The sequence below is a fragment of the Narcine bancroftii genome, chromosome 1, assembly GCF_036971445.1.
Source record: "Narcine bancroftii isolate sNarBan1 chromosome 1, sNarBan1.hap1, whole genome shotgun sequence".
Lineage (NCBI taxonomy): Eukaryota > Metazoa > Chordata > Chondrichthyes > Torpediniformes > Narcinidae > Narcine > Narcine bancroftii.
The window spans coordinates 43,426,860-43,444,745 of NC_091469.1; the positions used below are offsets into that span (position 1 = coordinate 43,426,860).

Genomic DNA, 17,886 nt, shown 5'->3' on the forward strand with positions numbered 1-17,886 from the left:
CTGACTCGGAAATTAAGATGGCTATGATGGAAATGCCGAATGGTAAATCGCCTGGTGATGATGGATTTTCGGTCGAATTTTATAAAAATTGTTATGATGACCTCTCTATAGTGTTTGGAGATGTACTATGTCAGGTTGGCGAACATTATGAATTACCTGAGTCTTGTTCTAGTGCTTTAATTACTGTAATTCCAAAGAAAGATAGATATCCTTTGAAAGTATCTTCACATAGACCGATTTCGTTGTTGAATGTAGATTATAAAATTATAGCCAAAATTTTGGCGAATAGATTGGCTAAGTTTTCACCTAAGCTGATTCATGTGGATCAAACAGGTTTCATAAAGAATAGATATGCCTCGGATAATATTTACGTGTGATTAGTTTGATTAATAGATTTCGACAATCTCCAGACTATCCGATGATGATATCTTTAGATGCCGAAAAAGCGTTTGATAGAGTTGAGTGGAATTTTTTGTTTAAAGTTTTGGAGAAATTCAAGTTTGGTCCTTTTTTTATTGGTTGGATTAAGGCTTTATATAGTAAACCGGTAGCTAGAGTACTGACGAATGGTTTGATTTCAGAACAGTTTAAACTGACCCGATCTACTCGTCAAGGTTTTCCTTTATCACCAGCTTTATCTGCGTTAGTGATCGAACCTTTGGCTCAGTTGATAAGACAGAATACACAAATACAGGGTATGAAAGTTTTAGATGAGGAATATAAAATTAATTTATTTGCTGATGATGTATAGGTGTACTTGACAAATCCAGCTCAATCACTTTTGCATTTGAAGGAGTGTTTGATGCAATATGGATGCCTTTCTGGATATAAAGTTAATTGGGATAAAAGTGAAATCTTACCGGTGAGTGAAGGAGATTATTCAGCTTATAAGAATATTCTTAATTTGAAATGGACAGATCGAATTAAGTATTTGGGTATAATTATGGATGTCCATTATCAATCTTTATATAAATTAAATTATGTTCCGTTAATGAAAAAAATTAAGACTGATTTGATTAAATGGAAAGATCTATCTATTAATTTATTGGGTAGAATAAGTACAATTAAGACGAATATCTTTCCACGTATACAATATTTATTTCAATCTGTTCTGTATTTACTTGACAATATCTTTTTTAGAGATTTGAATAAAATAGTTAGGGAGTTTTTATGGAGAGGTAAATTTTCAAGAGTAGCATTGAATAAATTAACTTGGAAATATGACCTAGCGGGATTACGGTTGCCGCATTTTCAAAATTATTATGAAGCAACCCAATTTAAATTTATTAGTTCATTGTTGGATTTGGAACGGCCCCTAGTTGGGCCAAAATTGAGATGGCAAATATTTATGAATTTGAAATACATCAATTTTTGTTTAGATGGAATGTAAATTTGTTACAATATAATGTGCCTTTATTAAAACATTTAATGAAATTATGGACAAAGAAGAAGAAATTGATAGGTTCTAGTGGTGAATTGTTGGCTTTGACTCCATTGTATAATAATCAACTTATTCTTGTTTCAATACATAATCGGAGTTTATTACACTGGAGATTAAAAGGTGTGGAAAATTTGGGAGATTGTTTTAAAGACGGTAAATTTTTATCTTTTGATCAGATGAGGGATAGTTATGGTATTGATAAGAATTCTTTGTTTTTTTATTATCAAATTCGATCTTTGGTAAAATGTATGTTTGGTAGAGATATGATTTTACCTGAAATGACCAAATTTGAGACTTTTCTTATGAAGGTACCAGAGAAGGGATATATTTCAGTTATGTATCAAATATTACTGGATGGTATGAATAGAAAGGGTTGGGATAAATCTAAAGGTAAATGGGAAGTGGAGATTGGTTTTATTTTTTTCCCCGAGGATGATTGGTCAGATATTAGTTATGATACTGTAACTAGACTGATAAATGCATGTTATCCAATGATTAATTATAATTTTTTTACATCAACCATACTTAACACCTGAAAAACTTTAAAAAATATGGTTTTTATGATTCAGATTTGTGTTTTAGATGTGGTAACGCGGTTGGAACTTTTTTCATGTGGTTTGGTCATGTATAAATATATAATCTTTTTGAAAAAAAATTCAATTATTTTTAGAATACCTGTATAAGATTAAAATACCTTTAGACCCGACGGTATTTTTATTGGGTAGTTTGCAACCTTTGAAAGGTCTGGGATTAGATAAATTTCAACTTGCTTTTGTATATTTAGCATTAGCTGTAGCGAAAAAATGTATTTCTAGTACGTGGAAGGATATGAATATGATTGATATTAATAGGTGGCATAATGAGATGAAATATTGTTTAATAATGGAAAAAATTACATATGTTTCACATGATCATTGTAATTTTTTTCTTCATAAGTGGTTGTTATATTCAGAATATTTATATTTTTATTTACATTGATTAGATTTTAATATGTATGCTTCATTTTTCTTTATTTTTGTTTTCTCTTTCTTTTCATGGCACTCCTTAGGAGAGTTGGCTGAAGGGGGGGTTTCTCTTTTTTTTCTCTCTCTTTTATTTATAAAATATAAAATGTAATGTTCATGATATGCTACTTATTACCTATATCTTGAGTGAATAAATAAAGTTTTTTTAAAAAGCTATGAAAACTTTAAAAGTCAGGTTTTTAGTAGTTCTGCCAGGGAAGATGTCTTTCCACGTCTTCTCCCTTCGCCATCACACCACATTTCCACCCCCCCACCCCATAGGGGCATGGTTTTGTTGCACTTTTGAAAAAAACTATTAGTTGTTTTGCTTTTGGTGATTCGTTCCCTCAAAGCCCATTTGCCTAAATAGTTTCTGTCACAGGCACCAGCAGTACAAGTTAGAGCCACTGGAGGGGGTGCATGCAGACATCCTCAGCTCTCAATAGCATTCCAGTATGTTAAATCCAATCTTGTGAGAGCAAGATCACAAAAACAAACATCCCCAAGTGGACGAGGCTGAATGAAGAACTGTCCTTGAGTGCAGCATTCCTTCTGTTATTGTTCACAATTCAATGGCTGCAATAACAGCCTACATATTAAACAACATGGTACTTTTTCTGCTTAGAGAGATATCCAGCTTCTAAAGTAACTTGATCCTCTTTACATTGAATGTAAATCCCTTCATGCATCAACATTTTGCACAGAGTTGGGTCCTCTGTTCAAAGAGGGGGGAGGGGGGGATGGTGGTTGGTGTGAGATAAAATTGATCACTTCCAGTATTCATTCACATCAATTCTGTTCCTCCTCTGCACGAGCCTCAGAATCCAAGTGTTCCCAACTCAAGTGCACCACTTTAGACTCCATTCCCTAACCCTACCTAACTCAATACTAGAATCCAAATAGACCCAACCTCACAGCACTCAATAACAGACTTTTTATAGCTCAGCTGCAGCCAGTTTCAGAATCCTATCACTCTTTGGTGTGACAGAATATGTTATATTTTATATAGATATATGTAGGTCACATACAAACACTTCAAAACAGATCTCATTTAAAATGCCAGAGCTCTGCTCAAGCCAGATAATTCAGCCTCCGAGTACCTTTCCAAATACTTTGAAAAATGCCTTTAAGGACTTCACAAGTAGGTGTTAATAGAACATGTGGTGGAGTAATGGATTATTGCTTTGGAAAGCAATAGATGAACGAACTCGGAAGATTAGGTCCAGAGCCGCAGTTTGTCTGAGTGCAGTTGGCTGTTCTAAGAGGGTCATGTGGTTTTCTCTGAGTGAGAGAGAGAGAGAGAGAGAGAGAGAGAGAGAGAGAGAGAGAGAGAGAGAGAGAATTCAGTTCTACAGTTCAGCAGCAGCAGCTGGGACTGGAACAGGACAAGCCGGCAAACTTGTGGAAAACCCCATTTTGAAGACAGGTTGTGAGTTATTAGTTCAACTTATTCAAAGCCCTTGTGGTCCATACAAGAGGAGTTAGCTGGCTATATAATGTTTCACTTGAAATAAGGGAAACAAAAAGGAACTCTGTGGTGACCTGAAAGAAAGAGGTTATCATCTGGAAAACCCTGGTGGGGCAAGTTTCTTCGGCAAGACACTGACGTGGCTGCTTAGAAGGAATCAGTTGTGGGTATCCAATGAGCAACAAATCTCTCTCTGAACACTGACAAGAACCTTCCTGAGTGGTAACCATTTATCTTTCAAGCACCAAAGCCTGGTGAAATTAATAAATGTTAAATTCTGTGCACAGTATAAGAATTGCCTGCAACCAGTTAACTTGGAAGAATGAGAAGTGAGAATGGACTTGAATCAAATAACTTTTCTGAACATATACACATTACATACACCTGTGCTTAGAATTAGAAGGGGGTTAAGTTAATCATAATAAGTTTAATCCTGTTTTCACGTTTAAAGACAATTACAAGCAACTTTTGTTTAAGTAACCATTTGTCTTGGTGAATATCTATTGCTGCTGGGTTTTGGGGTCCTCTGGGCTCATAACACTGGGCACACTGTATTCGTTCCTCAAATCTCATCACTCTAATTCCTCAAATGTGCTCAATTCCAGAATTCCACCACTCCCATTCCAATATCTACACTTATTACCAAATTCATTTTACTCCTATTTCTGACTGCACACATTCCCAGATGCCTAATATTCCCATTTCTTGGCCACACTTGATCTTGGAATCTGGCCACTTCTGTTCCTCACTGTACTCATTCCCAGAATTCCAGGCCACCCATTCTCAAAATCTCTTCACTCTTCTATTTCCCACTCCATATTCCTAAAATCCCATCTCCTCATCTGTCACACAAGTTTATCATTTACCCTACAACCAACTTTTAGAACCCAATATTACTCACACCACTGGAAAAACATGCGTGAATGAATCTAATTTGAACATTCTTTCACTCCACACCCATCTTTTTACTGTTTTGCTCTGCATGAGTTAACCAGAAAGTGGCCATCTCCTAAAAGAAGCCTCCTTCTCCTGTTGACAAGTTTTGTTTAATGCTCACTACACAAAGCTCAATGCACCTGAAAATATGTGACCCTGGAAACTAGCATTTGGGGGGGGGAAAAAAAATCAAGGCTCATATATATACTGGTCATCAAACTGGATATGGAGGTTCATCACTTTGTAAGTATTTGTCAGTTAAAGCCTTTCTTTTCAGATGTCTGCCATCCATAAAGGAACTAATCATATCTCAGCAGGGTAACCCACAACTTTCCTTGTGTCCCTCATCTGCTCCTTCAAAAGGCAGTTAAAGAGTTTAACCACTTAGCTCTGAAGATACAGTACAGTTCAATTTTATTGTCACATCTAACATGGTATAGTGAGAAAGTTTGTTTTGTGAGAATCCAGCTGGACATCCCAAACTTGTGAATATTCGCCTCAATGGGAGGGGAGTGAAGTGAGTGTAGCTGGGGTGAGTTGAGTCTTTCAATATGTTACCTGCTTTTCCAAGGCAGTGGGAAGTGTAGATGGAGTCAATGGAGGGGGCGGGGGGTTCAGTTGTGGGATGGCATAAACTGTGTTCACAACCCTCAAAGGTGTTGTACCCTGAATGTGATACATCTGTACAAATTGTTAATGCAGGTGACATGCCAAGTTTCCTCAGGTGCACAGCTCTGTAGAAAGAGTTCTTTAGGTGTATGCTGAGCTGAATGTATGTGAGTCCATGGTTGTGTGCAATTATGGATTATAGAGGCCACATGGTACAGTGTGTTTATATTTTTGACTATGCAGTTTTCCTGCCATTTGATGGAGCTGGTACATGCCAAGTTGTCTAGGAAGGTATACATGTAAATTACAGTGATCTTCCCATCCTTATTCGTTCCTGACATTGTGCTAGAGAACTGGTGAACTGGCTGGGCAAAATAGACCACTCCAGTTGAACACTGATGGAAGGGAGTTTTGAGAAACAGCAACCCCGAAGGAAATTAACAACCTTGGATTGCTTGGACAAAATGTGTACCCTGGATGAAAATGCAAGGGGAAAATCCACGCTTGAAGAATTTTGATTATTCCATTTCTGACAAAGAAATGGAAAAGGTCGAGAGGTGGATCAGTGTTGCAGACCTGGACCTTCAAATTCCCACCGATAAGATACGCAAGCAAAGCTGGGGGCATCATGTGATCAATGGCTATTAGAAAGTAAGTAAAATCCCAAACTCACCAACACAGCTGCACGCGGGGACATCAAACTGAGTCTTTTTCGGGGTGTCCAATAAACTTTTAATCGGGGTTTCTAAAAGCTTCAAAGGGGACTCTAAAAAATTACTCAGGGTGGATCCTGGCCGTTTTTTCGTTGGCGTGGCCTCAGTGGACGAGCTGGTCTGTATTGCCGAGGGACAGTCCCCGCCCACATCAGACTCGAAATCCGCGAGGGCAGACAACACTGTGAGCGGCCCCGAAGTTTCCACCTTCACTTGCTTGGGCGACTTGACACACGACTGCCGTTCGAAGGGGAAGGAGAGATGGTATTCCTTGAAACGCTGCTCCAGGGCCTCGATGATGCTCCTTTCTTGGCCCTGGTGGTCACAGCTGAATTGCTGGCTCGGTTGTTTAATAACATACCCTGCTTCTGGCTCATCTTTCAGCTGGAGGGTCGGAGATTCTTTCTCAACCTTAATCACTTTATAAAGTCCTTTGAAATCCTGGATTATTTGTTGATGAGGTCTAATTTGACTGTCTCCCTGCGGCAATAAATGGGATTTAAGTGCGGACGTTTCTTCTTTCGGAATGAATGGGCGCTGAGGGCTTTGCACTGAGGTTGGGTGCGAGTGGTCCTGCGCCGCTCCACGGGCAGCGAGTCTCTGCAAGAGTTCAGCCTGTACCTGTGAGTGTCGCTGATAGACGGGGAGCTGCTGAGTCTGTTGGATAACAGATGTGTGGTGTGCGTGTGGCTTTGGGTTCTGGGCTTGCCCCGACTCCTGCTCGGGGCATTGCATTTGCGATAAATCAGTGTCCTTGCTCAGCGGGGGGGAACCGCTTTCTCTATTGCAGAGCGTTCTTGCGTCGTCCGGGTTACTCTGCTGGTTGCCACAGTAAGGCGGGGCGATTTTACTGGTGTGAGAATCGCTGAGTTTTCTGTGCGTGTGAAGAGGGTGCTCCTGCTGTGCCTGCATTCCATGAGAGTGTCGCTCACTCAAATTTCCCACTGCTGTCTCCAGTGTGCTGAGTACCACTTGCTTTGAGCCACAGGGAGGCTGTTGTCCGCCATCGCTTGGATAAGGGGGGCAATGAGGTTTGGGTGCTGGCGTCGTGTGGCCGAGAGCGACCTGTAGTTGTTGAGTTTGGGACATCTGCCACCGGTGGGGCGCGGACCCCGGCGTCCCATGCTCCGGCTGCCGCGATCCAGAATGGGGCCGGCTCGAGGCAACGCACTGCAGCAGCGACGCTTTCCCCGCCGGGGGCTCCGCCTTGCCCTGGGGACTTGGCAGGAGTCGCGGCGAGGGGGAGTGGGGCCATTGTTCATGCCCTCCCGATCCTGGGGGCCGAGATCCGCTCAGCTCTAGCCCGGGCGTCTCGCTTCGTCGCTGGAGATCCGGCGCCAACACAGCGGACCCTTTCTCCGGGGACGCCTGCCCACTCAGAGGCGGCGGCCCTCCGCCCTCCTGGGGAGACGGGTCGTTGGCCTGTGATGGTGTGTGGCCCCAAAGCTGGGGGTTCGCTTGCTCTCGCTGCCGGCTCTGGAGCAGTAGCCAGGCTTGACTGCGCGCCCGATGCCCGGCTTCGCCGCATAGGTTGCTACCATGCTGCTGCTGCCCCGCCGGCCGCTGAGAAGGAGAGGCGCCGTTCTCAGCCGGCTGTCGCTGTTCCCCCTCTCCGAAGGACGCCCGGGCGTCTGTGTGCTTCGGAGACCGTCCGCCAGCTGGCAGGTTTCCACTGACACGGCTGAGACGGTCGAGAGTGGAGCCGAGCCCTACAGTTCGCTGCCGAAAACTGTCCGATCCGCCGGGAGCACCAGCAGGCGTCAGACAAGCCCCGGGAAACGAGTCGGCGGCTGTCGAGGTGCTCGCGGGGCAGGTGGCTCCCGGCCCGCTGGTCTGCGGCTGGGAATGCTCGGCAAACCCCGCCGAGCCTCTCGGAGCGGCCAGCTGCCCCGCCGAGCCTCGCGCCTCTTGGGTCGTGGTCGCTGCTCCCTGCCCAGCCTGCTGCTGCTGGAGCTGCCCTTCCGTCTTCAATGAGGTCAGCACCGGGACGCCGCCGCGTTGCCCCAGTGCGCCAGCCTCTCCGGCCGAAATGTGCGCCGGTCCAGAAGAGGAGCTCCAGGGGGAAAGCGGTGGCCCTGAGGGATGTGTTAAAGCTGCCCTCCGAGGCAACTCGGCGGTCTGAGCTGTTCCGGCTATTTCACGAGCTGCCACGGTAAACAAATACTTGGGATTGACCGGAGACCGCGCGTTGTCCCGGACAACGTCCTGCAGGATGCTTGTGGAAGATGATAAATTTGTAGCACCATTTGCAACCAGCAACTGGTTGTTTTCAAAGAAGTGGAGTACGTCCCCGTTTTTGTAACTGTCAACTTGCTTGACGACATTCTGGCTCGGTTGTGATTGGGGGGCCCCGGGCGCTTCACTCGTATCTCCCGGAGGAATCTGCCCGTCTGCCTCACCAAGACCACCCTTTCCCCAAATGCACCCTTTAACTTTGGCATCTTGATTCTCCAAGTCCGAGTCCTGTCCGTTTGACTCTTCGTCCAACTTGATTCTCTTGCTTTGCTGAAGCCCACACAAAGAAAACTCACTGAGGACATGCTTCACGCCGTTCTGCACGGTCTTGGCGACTCTTGGCGTTTCACGCTGAGCCCCGCCTTCCTGTGCATGGCTCTCCGTGTGGCTGCTTTTCACACTGTCCCATTTGCAATCTCCATTGAGCTGGCGCGGCTCGATTTCTGGTTGTTGATGTAATTCACTTACAGTTTCGCCCTTCGCCGACAGAGCTTCAGCGGCCCGCTCTGGAGATTGACAACGGGTCGGTAACACTGGACTCAGTCTCTTGTCCTCGACATGACTGGCTCGCTTCTGTTCCATCTGGTCTGCTTGAGGGCCATCCACAAGGTTACCACCGAACGTATCTGGAAGAGGAGAATATTATTTTTTTACATAGCCAGTAACTGATGGTATTCCAGAAATACATCGATAACATCGACTCTATTTTAAATGTTTTCCATGTCTCTTATTGCAGAAAGTTTAATAATTTATTGCCAGATTAGAGAGGAAGTAGAGACTTCAATATTCCCCTCACCTTCATTTCTTAAAGGGAAGTAACGGCTGGAATGCTCAACCCCCATGAAAACCGAAGAGTACAATCTCAATGAACTCCTTGGCACACTAAATTTCACGTAGACAAGTTTGCCTTCTGCATTTTGAAAAGGTACTTTTTAAACCCGTTTGCTTCTCATGAAACGTTATAAACGGGGGAATAAATTCACACTTTCACCTCTTAGTTGATGATAACGAGCTTATCAGATGCACTGTACAATGGACACGAGCTCATGAGGTGTGCCCAGTATAAAAGCCGAAACCGAGCAAATGGATTGAATAGACTGTTTCGATATATAATACTGTATGTAACTCGAGCAAGGACACACACTCGCAGTTTTAGTGGGACAGAGGTCAACACTAGCAAATGAGTAAATATCAGTGGTTGCTATAGTTTTTAAAATCAGTGCTTATACTTGCTTGGCTTCAAGGCGCACTGACCTCAAACATTCCACGCTTCAATGATCACAAAAAGAGTAGGGAACAGCTAACTGAGTCGAGAAGTGTGGGTGCATTCCGTCTGGAACGGAACTGTCTATTAGAATTGGACAGGACCGAAAGTGGCGTGTCTAGACAGACGTAAGCCAAGCGTCAGCCCCTCCAGATGTGCAAATAGCCATATGCTAGCTTAGGGCTCTCTGTCGACCCACCAGTAGCAATGAAGCAGCTAGCAGCAACTTGATGGATATGAAGTCCTATGCTCAATGTTGAGGACCAGTTTAAGAAGTATCATTCAAGCTTGGGCTCAATGTGAACCTGTACTAACATTTCTGGTCCAGTGAATTATAAATTGCAATTGCTTGTTACCCCACTATCCACAAATTCATCAACTTTCCATCCATCATTGTACTGACTTCACAGACCTCATCCTTATCTTCAATCTACATGGCTTCCTTGCCTCTTTCCTTTAACAGTTCTTTAATCAACTGCTGCTTTTAGTTTGGATATCCCAAATTTAATCAGTGGCAGATGCTTCAGGAACCAGAATCTTAATCTGCACACTCACACAATTATTGGTTAATTCTGTGACAGATTGTTATATTTTATAAAGATATGTTTTATAGGAGAAAAAATTGTGGCAGGTTTTTTTTTAGTGTAGTTCGTGTACTGTTATGAGCCCAGAGGACCCCCAAACCCAGCAGCAATAGATATTCACCAAGATTTAAAAGTTGTTTTTAATTATCTTTAAACATGAAAACAGGATCAAACTTTAATTTACTACTATTAAGGTACTTAACCCCCTTCTAAATCTAAGCACATGTGTAGGTAAGTTCATTTTAGTTCTTGGATTCACAGTCCAATCTCACTTTTCACTCCTCCAAGTTCACTGGTATCAGGTAATTCTTATAATGTGCACAGAATTTAACATTTATGATTTTCACCAGCCTTTGGTGCTTGAAAGGTAAATGGTTACCACTCAGGAAGGTTCTTGTGGGTTTTCAGAGAGATTTGTTGCTTGTTGGACACCCACAACTGATACCATTTAATCAGCCATTTCATTGTCTTGCCAAAGAAATTTGCCCCATCATGGATTTCCAGATGATAACCTCTTTCTTTCTGGTCACCAGAGAGTTCCTTTTTTTTGTTTCTCTCAAGTGAAACATTAGGCAGCCAGTCCTCTCCTCTTGAATGGACCGCAAGGAAATTAAAAGGTGTGTTCCAAATTAGATTAAATTATACCTGAATGAGAGAGACATGAGAGCATTGCAGCAAACAGCAAGGTTAGCAGATCAATATGCCCTGATTCACAAAAATAAATTTCAGCTTTTTTCAGATTAGTAAACCTGTTCAGAAGTTTAATGTGGAGAAGACTAGTAAGCCTGAAATTAAGTCTGGGGAGAACATTAAGGAAAAAGATGAAGATAAAGTGGGAAAGGACAGAACTTCTGGATTTGTATGTCATTTTTGTAATAAACCTGGTCATGTTATTGCAAATTGTTTAGTGTTGAAAAGGAGATGAGCAAATGAGGTTTTACCAGAAGCCTATATTCAGACAGTTGAATTTAAGGACTGCAGATGTTTCAAACATGGTAAGGGTGTTATGGATGTTTTCAAACCTTTTGTGTTAGAGGGCCTGGTTTCAGTAAAGGTGGGGATTCCCAGTTAAAATTCTTAGCTGCTCAGTCACTGTTGCAGAATGTTTTAACTCCTGATCAAAAGACTGACACAGAGGAGAAAATTTTGATTAAAGATGTTGGAAGTGAGGTAGAGTCAATATCTCTTCATAACATAATGCTGAATTCAGAATTAGTTAAAGGACCTGTTGTAGTAGGAGTTATTTCAAAGTTACCCATGCAAGGAGTTTAATTTTTATTAGGGAATGATTTGGCAGAGGATAAAGTTGGATCAGTTTTGAGGTGAACAAATCAGCCTAGTAAAGATGACATTGAAGAGGACTGTGAGATTATATCCTGCATGTGCTATAACAAGGTCTTTGTCTAAGAAAATTATGAGAGCAGAGGAAGATCTAGTAGATAGAGACTTGCCCAGTATTTCTGAAATAGTCTTGAAAGAGCAGGATAATTGTGAGAATAGGATTTCTCTGTCATGGAAAGAGTTAATTCAGCGACAGAGGACAGATACAGATCTTAATGACTTAAGGAACAAAGCAGTAAGTGAACAGGAGGTTAAAGAAATGGTTTGCGGATATTACTTGAAGGGTGAATTGTTAATTAAACCTTATTAAGAGGAAAAAGGTAGCGGAGAACAGTCTGTATCACATGTGTTAGTTGTTAATATGGTTGAGGAACTTATGGATCATAAGATTATGGAAACAGAATCTTGTGAGGGTAACCTTAAAGAAACCATGGTTGCTGTGTACCTGTCTAACTCAGCAATTTTAGAAAATCTGGAGGAAAAATTATGCCTTCTTAGGTCACAAGAACAGATGTAACTGAAAGAATTAATTTTGAAATATACAAATTTGTTTCCTGATGTGCCAAAAAGGACGTCAGTGATTTATCATGTTGTGGTTGTGGGAGAGGCAAGTTCCATAAAACAACACCCATAGAGAATAAACATTCAGAAGAATAAAATCATGGATCAGGAGGTGGAATATATGTTGAAAAATGATATTATTAGACCTTCAAATTCAGATTCTTGTGTTCTAGTGTTCTTGTGTTCTAGTACCCAAACCAGATGGAACTGTTATGTTCTATACAGATTACAGGAAGGTTAATTCAGTAACTAAAATGGATGCCTATCCTATTCCGAGAATAGATGACTGTATTGATAAAATTGGGAAAGCTAAATTACTTGCTAAGGTGGATTTGTTGAAGGGTTACTGATGTGTGTCTCTAACTGAAAGAGGAAAGAGTATTTCAGCTTTTGTAACTCCATCCAGTTTATATGAGAATAATGTGTTACCTTTTGGTGTGAAAAATGCCCCTGCAACATTTCAACGGATGATTGATTTGGTAATCCAAGGTTTGACACATACAGATGCTTATACTGGTGACACTGAGGGAACATCTGAGGGAATTGGACAAATTGTTTGGAAGATTAACCAAAGCAAACTTAACTGTTAATTTAGCAAAAAGTGAATTTGGACATGCTACTGCAACATACTAGGGTCAACTTTGCAAAGTTGCACCTATTCAAGCAAAGGTGAATACAATTTCTGAATTTCCTATTCCCAATGGCAAGAAAGCAGTGAGAAGGTTTTTAGGATTGGCAGAGTATTTGGGGAAATTTTGTTGAAGTTGTTCTTCCTTTAACCAATCTTTTGAAGAAAGGGGAGAAATTTGTGTGGATTAAAGTTTGTCAGAGAGCTTTAGAAAATTTAAAGGAGATGCTATGCCATTGCACTGTTTTAAAATCTCCTGATTTTGACAGACTATTTTCTTTAGCAGTGGATGCCAGTGAGGGGGCATTAGGTACAGTTTTATTACAAAAACAATGAATTGACCAACCAGTTGCCTACTTTTCAAAAAAATTCAATGTTCATCAAAGGAACTATTCCACTATTGAGAATACTTGCACTTCAGAATTTTGATGTATATCTCGGTACCTCTCATGAGCCAATTGTAACATTTACTGACCACAATCCTCTGGTGTTTTTGAATAAAATGAAGAATAAAAATTGAAGATAGTTAAACTGGAGTTTAATATTGCAAGAGTATTATCTGCAAATTAATCATATCAGCAGTACAAATAATGTGATAGCAGATTGTTTGTCAAGATGTTAAAATTAATCATATATAGAAATATATACTCTTAACATTGGGTTACATTATTACAATGTTATATATTGTGTATTGTTATCACTTGGGTAATTTTAAAGTCAGTTTAGTTATAACTGAATTTTAATTTGAGTTAAAATTCCTTTGTAGGGGGAAAGTGTGACAGATTATGTTGTATTTTATATTGTACATAGATATGTTTTATAGGAAATAAATTGTGGCAGGTTTTTTTTAAATGTACGTCACATACCAACACTTCAAAACAGATCTCATTTAAAATGGCAGAGCTCTGCTCAACCCAGACAGTCAAGGCTCCAAGTGGCTCAGCAAAAACTTTGAAGAATGCCTATAAGGACTTTACAAGTAGGTGTTAATAGGACATGCTGTGGAGTAATGGATTATTGTTTTGGAAAGCAACAGATGAATGGACTCAGAAATTTGGGTCTGGTGCCACAATCTGTCTGGTTGCAGTTTGCTGTTCCAAGAAGGTCATGTGGTTTTGCAAGCAGGGAGAAAGAAGAGACCGAACAGGCTTTCTCTAAGAGAGAGAGAGAGAGAAATGGTTTCTGCAGTCATGGCAAGCTGGCAGCTTGTTGAAACCCCTTTTTGAAGTCGGGTTGTAAGTTCTGAGTTCAGCCTTTTGAAAACCCATATGGCCGATACAAGAGGAAATGGTGGCTAGAGTGTTTCACCTTAAATAAGGGAAACAAAACGAACTCTGGTGACCTGCAGAAGAAGAGGTTATCATTTGGAAAACCCTGATGGTGCAAGTTTCTTCAGCAAGTAACTGAAGTGGCTGATCGGAGGGTATCAGTTTGTGTGTGTCCAATGAGCAACAAATCTCTCTCCGAAACCAACAAGAACCAAGTGGTAACAAATTATCTTTCAGCACCAGAGCTAGGTGAAAATTTGGAAATGTTAAATTCTGTGCACAGTATAAGAATTGCCCTATTCTGGTGGACTTGGGGGAGTGAGAAGTGAAATTGGATCAAATAATTTTTCTGAACTTATACACATTACATACACGTGAGCTTCGAATTAGAAGGGGGTTAAGTTAATAGTAATGTTAAAGTTTGATCCAGTTTTTATGTTTAAGTAACCATTTGTCTTGGTGAATTTCTATTGGTGCTGGGTTTTGGGGTCCTCTGGGCCTGTAACAGGCACTTAGGCAATTTCTGCCCTGATGGCAAATCTGTCTGCCTTACAGCAGGCAAAAGCAAATTTCATTTAATGTTTTATTACAATGACAATAACTTGAGACTTAAAATTAAGCCATTATATTGCTGATGTTGTGTCTGTCTGACCAAAATCCAAATGATCAGTTATATTTCCATTACCATGACTCTTTACAAGTTTGTTATTAGCTTTCAGAGGGATTTATGGCTTGGTTAAGAAGAGTTGGGTTAAATCCATTTTTTTCATTTTGTCTGAAAATTAAAGTGCTATGAGAGAGCTGAAGTAAGAGCTAAAGGGCTCACACATAGAAGAGCATTTAAACAAAATGAAACAATAAATCAAATGGTATCAACTTTGTATTTCAATATTACTGAATTATGGAACTTTAAGCTCACAGGCCTTACCCCTCTATTAGAAAATGGAATGGGGAAATGAGCAGGGGTTCAACTTACCACTCCAGAATCACTAAGAAATGTTAAATAAACATCTGTATATAATAATTATAGTGGTTATGCAAATGAGTTAAATTTATACTTCTGTGCAAGCCAGTGTGGGAAGATAATTTTGAGCAGTCATTTTAAACCATCACCCATGAATCTTATTTCCTGGTGTGATCCAGGGTACTTAAAGTGCAAAATTTAAGACCAAAGAGATTGAAAATTCACCCAATCTCCATCTATAGCCCCTTTCACACTTGCATCCCACTATATTGGGCATTCAGTGTCCTGGGATAGGAATGGGGGGTTTGGCTTTTCACACTTGACCACTCCTAACTGGGACACTTGCAAGGAGCCATCCCCAGGTTAGGACTGTTCGACCTTCTAATGGTGATGTCATGACAGATTCATTGAGTGATGGTGAACCTGCCCTAAATCCTGATCAATGTATTATCATCTTGTATTTGAACAAAATTAAGCTTTATGTACAGTACAGTATGAGCCCTTCAGCTCCTGTTGTTGTGGTGCTGACCTATATAAACCTTTATAAGGGACTGTGGAAAAGTGCTAGCAATAAATAGCAATAGTGGACAATTTTTAAATAGGGTAGTATAACAGATTATGTTATATTTTATATTGTATATAGATATGTTTTAAAGGAGATAAATTGTGGCAGGTTTTTTTTAAGTGTAGGTCGCAAACAAACACTTCAAAACAAATCTCATATAAAATGCCAGAGCTCTGCTCAAGCCAGACAGACCAGGCTCCGGGTGCCTTTGCAAAAACTTTGAAGAATGCCAATAAGGACTTCACAAGTAGGTGTTAATTGGACATGCTATGGAGTAATGGATTATTGTTTTGGAAAGTAACAGATGACGGACTTGGAAGATTGGGTCCAGTTCCTCAGTACGTCTGAATGCAATTAGCTGTTCTAGGAAGGTCATGTGGTTTTGCATGCAGAGAGAGTCAAACAGGCCTTTCTCTGAGAGAGATAGAGAGAGAGAGAAAAAAATTCAGTTCTACAGTTAAACAACAGCAGATGGGACTGGAACATGACAAGCTGGCAAACTTGTGGAAAAAAAAACATTTTGAAGATGGGTTGTGAGTTCTTAATTCAACCTGGTCAAAGCCTCTGTGGTCCATAGAAGAGGAGATGGCTGGCTGCATAATGTTTCACTTGAATTAAGGGAAACAGAAAAGGAACTCTGTAGTGACCTGAAAGAAAGGTCATCATCTGGAAAACCTTGATGGGGCAAGTTTCTTCGGCAAGACATTGAAGGAATCAATTTGTGTGCATCCAACGAGCAACAAATCTCTCTCTGAAAACTGACAAGAACCTGATACCAGTGAACTTGGAGGAGGGAGATGTGAGATTGGACTGTGAATCAAGAACTTTTCTGAACTTATACACACATTAAATACACGTGCGCATAGAATTAGAAGGGGGTTAAGTTAATAGTAATAAGTTAAAGTTTGATCCTCTTTTCATGTTTAAAGATAATTAAAAGTATCTTTTGTTTAAGTAACCATTTGCCTTGGTAAATTTCTATTGCTGCTGGGTTTTGGGGTTCTCTGGGGCCCATAACAGTAGCACTATATCGTGTACAATTTATGCAGCATGGGAAAATTGATGGCACTATCGCATACAATTTATAAATACCGTAGGGAAAAAGCAATGGCTGAACTGCCCTTCCAGAATTCCGTGCAGCAGAGAAAAGACTTTATGCATTGCTGCATGCATGGAGCATTCATGGAGGAGGTTCTCTGCTGCAAGGCATTCTGGGAAGTCAGGCCCACTATTGCTTTTTCCCACGGCCTTTATAAATTGTGCACTATAGCGCTACTAACTTTCCCATGCTGTTTAAAAATTGTCTGCTATTGCTATTTATTGCTTTCCCCCCCCCCTCTCTCTCTCTCTCTCTGCCACAGCGACTATCCCATGGCAAAGTTTATACCTTTATAAGTTTATAATATTTTCTTCCTTCATGTTCCTGAACTCATGCAAAAACTTGGGTCATTTCAATCCCACAATGCAATTGCATGTTTCACACTTGCATGATTGCAATGCCAGCATCTGCAGATGCCGGGAATGTACTAGGGGTCGACGCTGTCTATCCCCGGTGTGAGATAACATCATCTGACACGAGCATTGAGCTGATTTTGCTTTCACACTAGACACTTTAAAGTCCAATTGGCAGTTAATTCCTGGGATCACTTGCAAGTGTGAAAGGAACTATAGTTGCACTTATTTCCCACCAAAATTAAAGAAGGTGCTTTTGGACTTTTGAGCTTTTATCCTCTGATACTTGAAAAATTTAGGTTGATGATTCAAAAAACCTGCATTTATAGAAGTGATGTTAAAGGAGGAAAACACTCCCAGACGTCTAATTCCTTCTCGTATTTTAATGGCTTTCTAAATATACATTTAAACAACATTTACTGGGCCACAGGTTGCAGTTGCACCCCAATACATGGCAGGTTTCATACTGCAACATTGCAGAGAATCCCATAGAAAAATTAGCTTAAAATTAGCAATTAGAAGTTTGTTTTGGAGACATATTTTGAGATCTTGGAGCAATGCTTTGTGACAAAAAGTCAAGATAATGGGTGTGTGTGTGTGTGCACGATGGGTGTCAACATTTCTAAAGATCTATCCTGTGCCTCCATGTGAATCCAATCATGAAGAAGGCTCACCAGCACCTACACTTTCTGACGTATTTGAGGAGATTTGGTATGTCACCAAAGACTTTTTTACAGGTCTACCAGGGAGAGCATTCTGACTAGTTGCATTACTGTCTACTATGGAGATGTCAATGCACAGGACAGGAAAAGACAACAGAGTTGTGAATTTGGCCAATGCCAACATGGGGATC

The 17,886-nt window shown here is 40.9% G+C and overlaps 1 protein-coding gene across 5 annotated transcripts in view; it reads right to left on the reverse strand.

The window, feature by feature from the left end:
- LOC138757589 (methylcytosine dioxygenase TET2-like) overlaps positions 1–17,886 on the reverse strand; it is a 177,706-nt gene that overhangs the window by 43,055 nt on the left and 116,765 nt on the right. For all 5 annotated transcript variants that reach the window (XM_069925192.1, XM_069925221.1, XM_069925202.1 and 2 more), the window contains one exon: positions 6,132–9,032. In XM_069925192.1, the coding sequence (XP_069781293.1) occupies positions 6,132–8,988 (2,857 nt within the window). In that variant the 5' untranslated portion in view covers positions 8,989–9,032. The remainder of the gene's footprint in view (positions 1–6,131; positions 9,033–17,886) is intronic.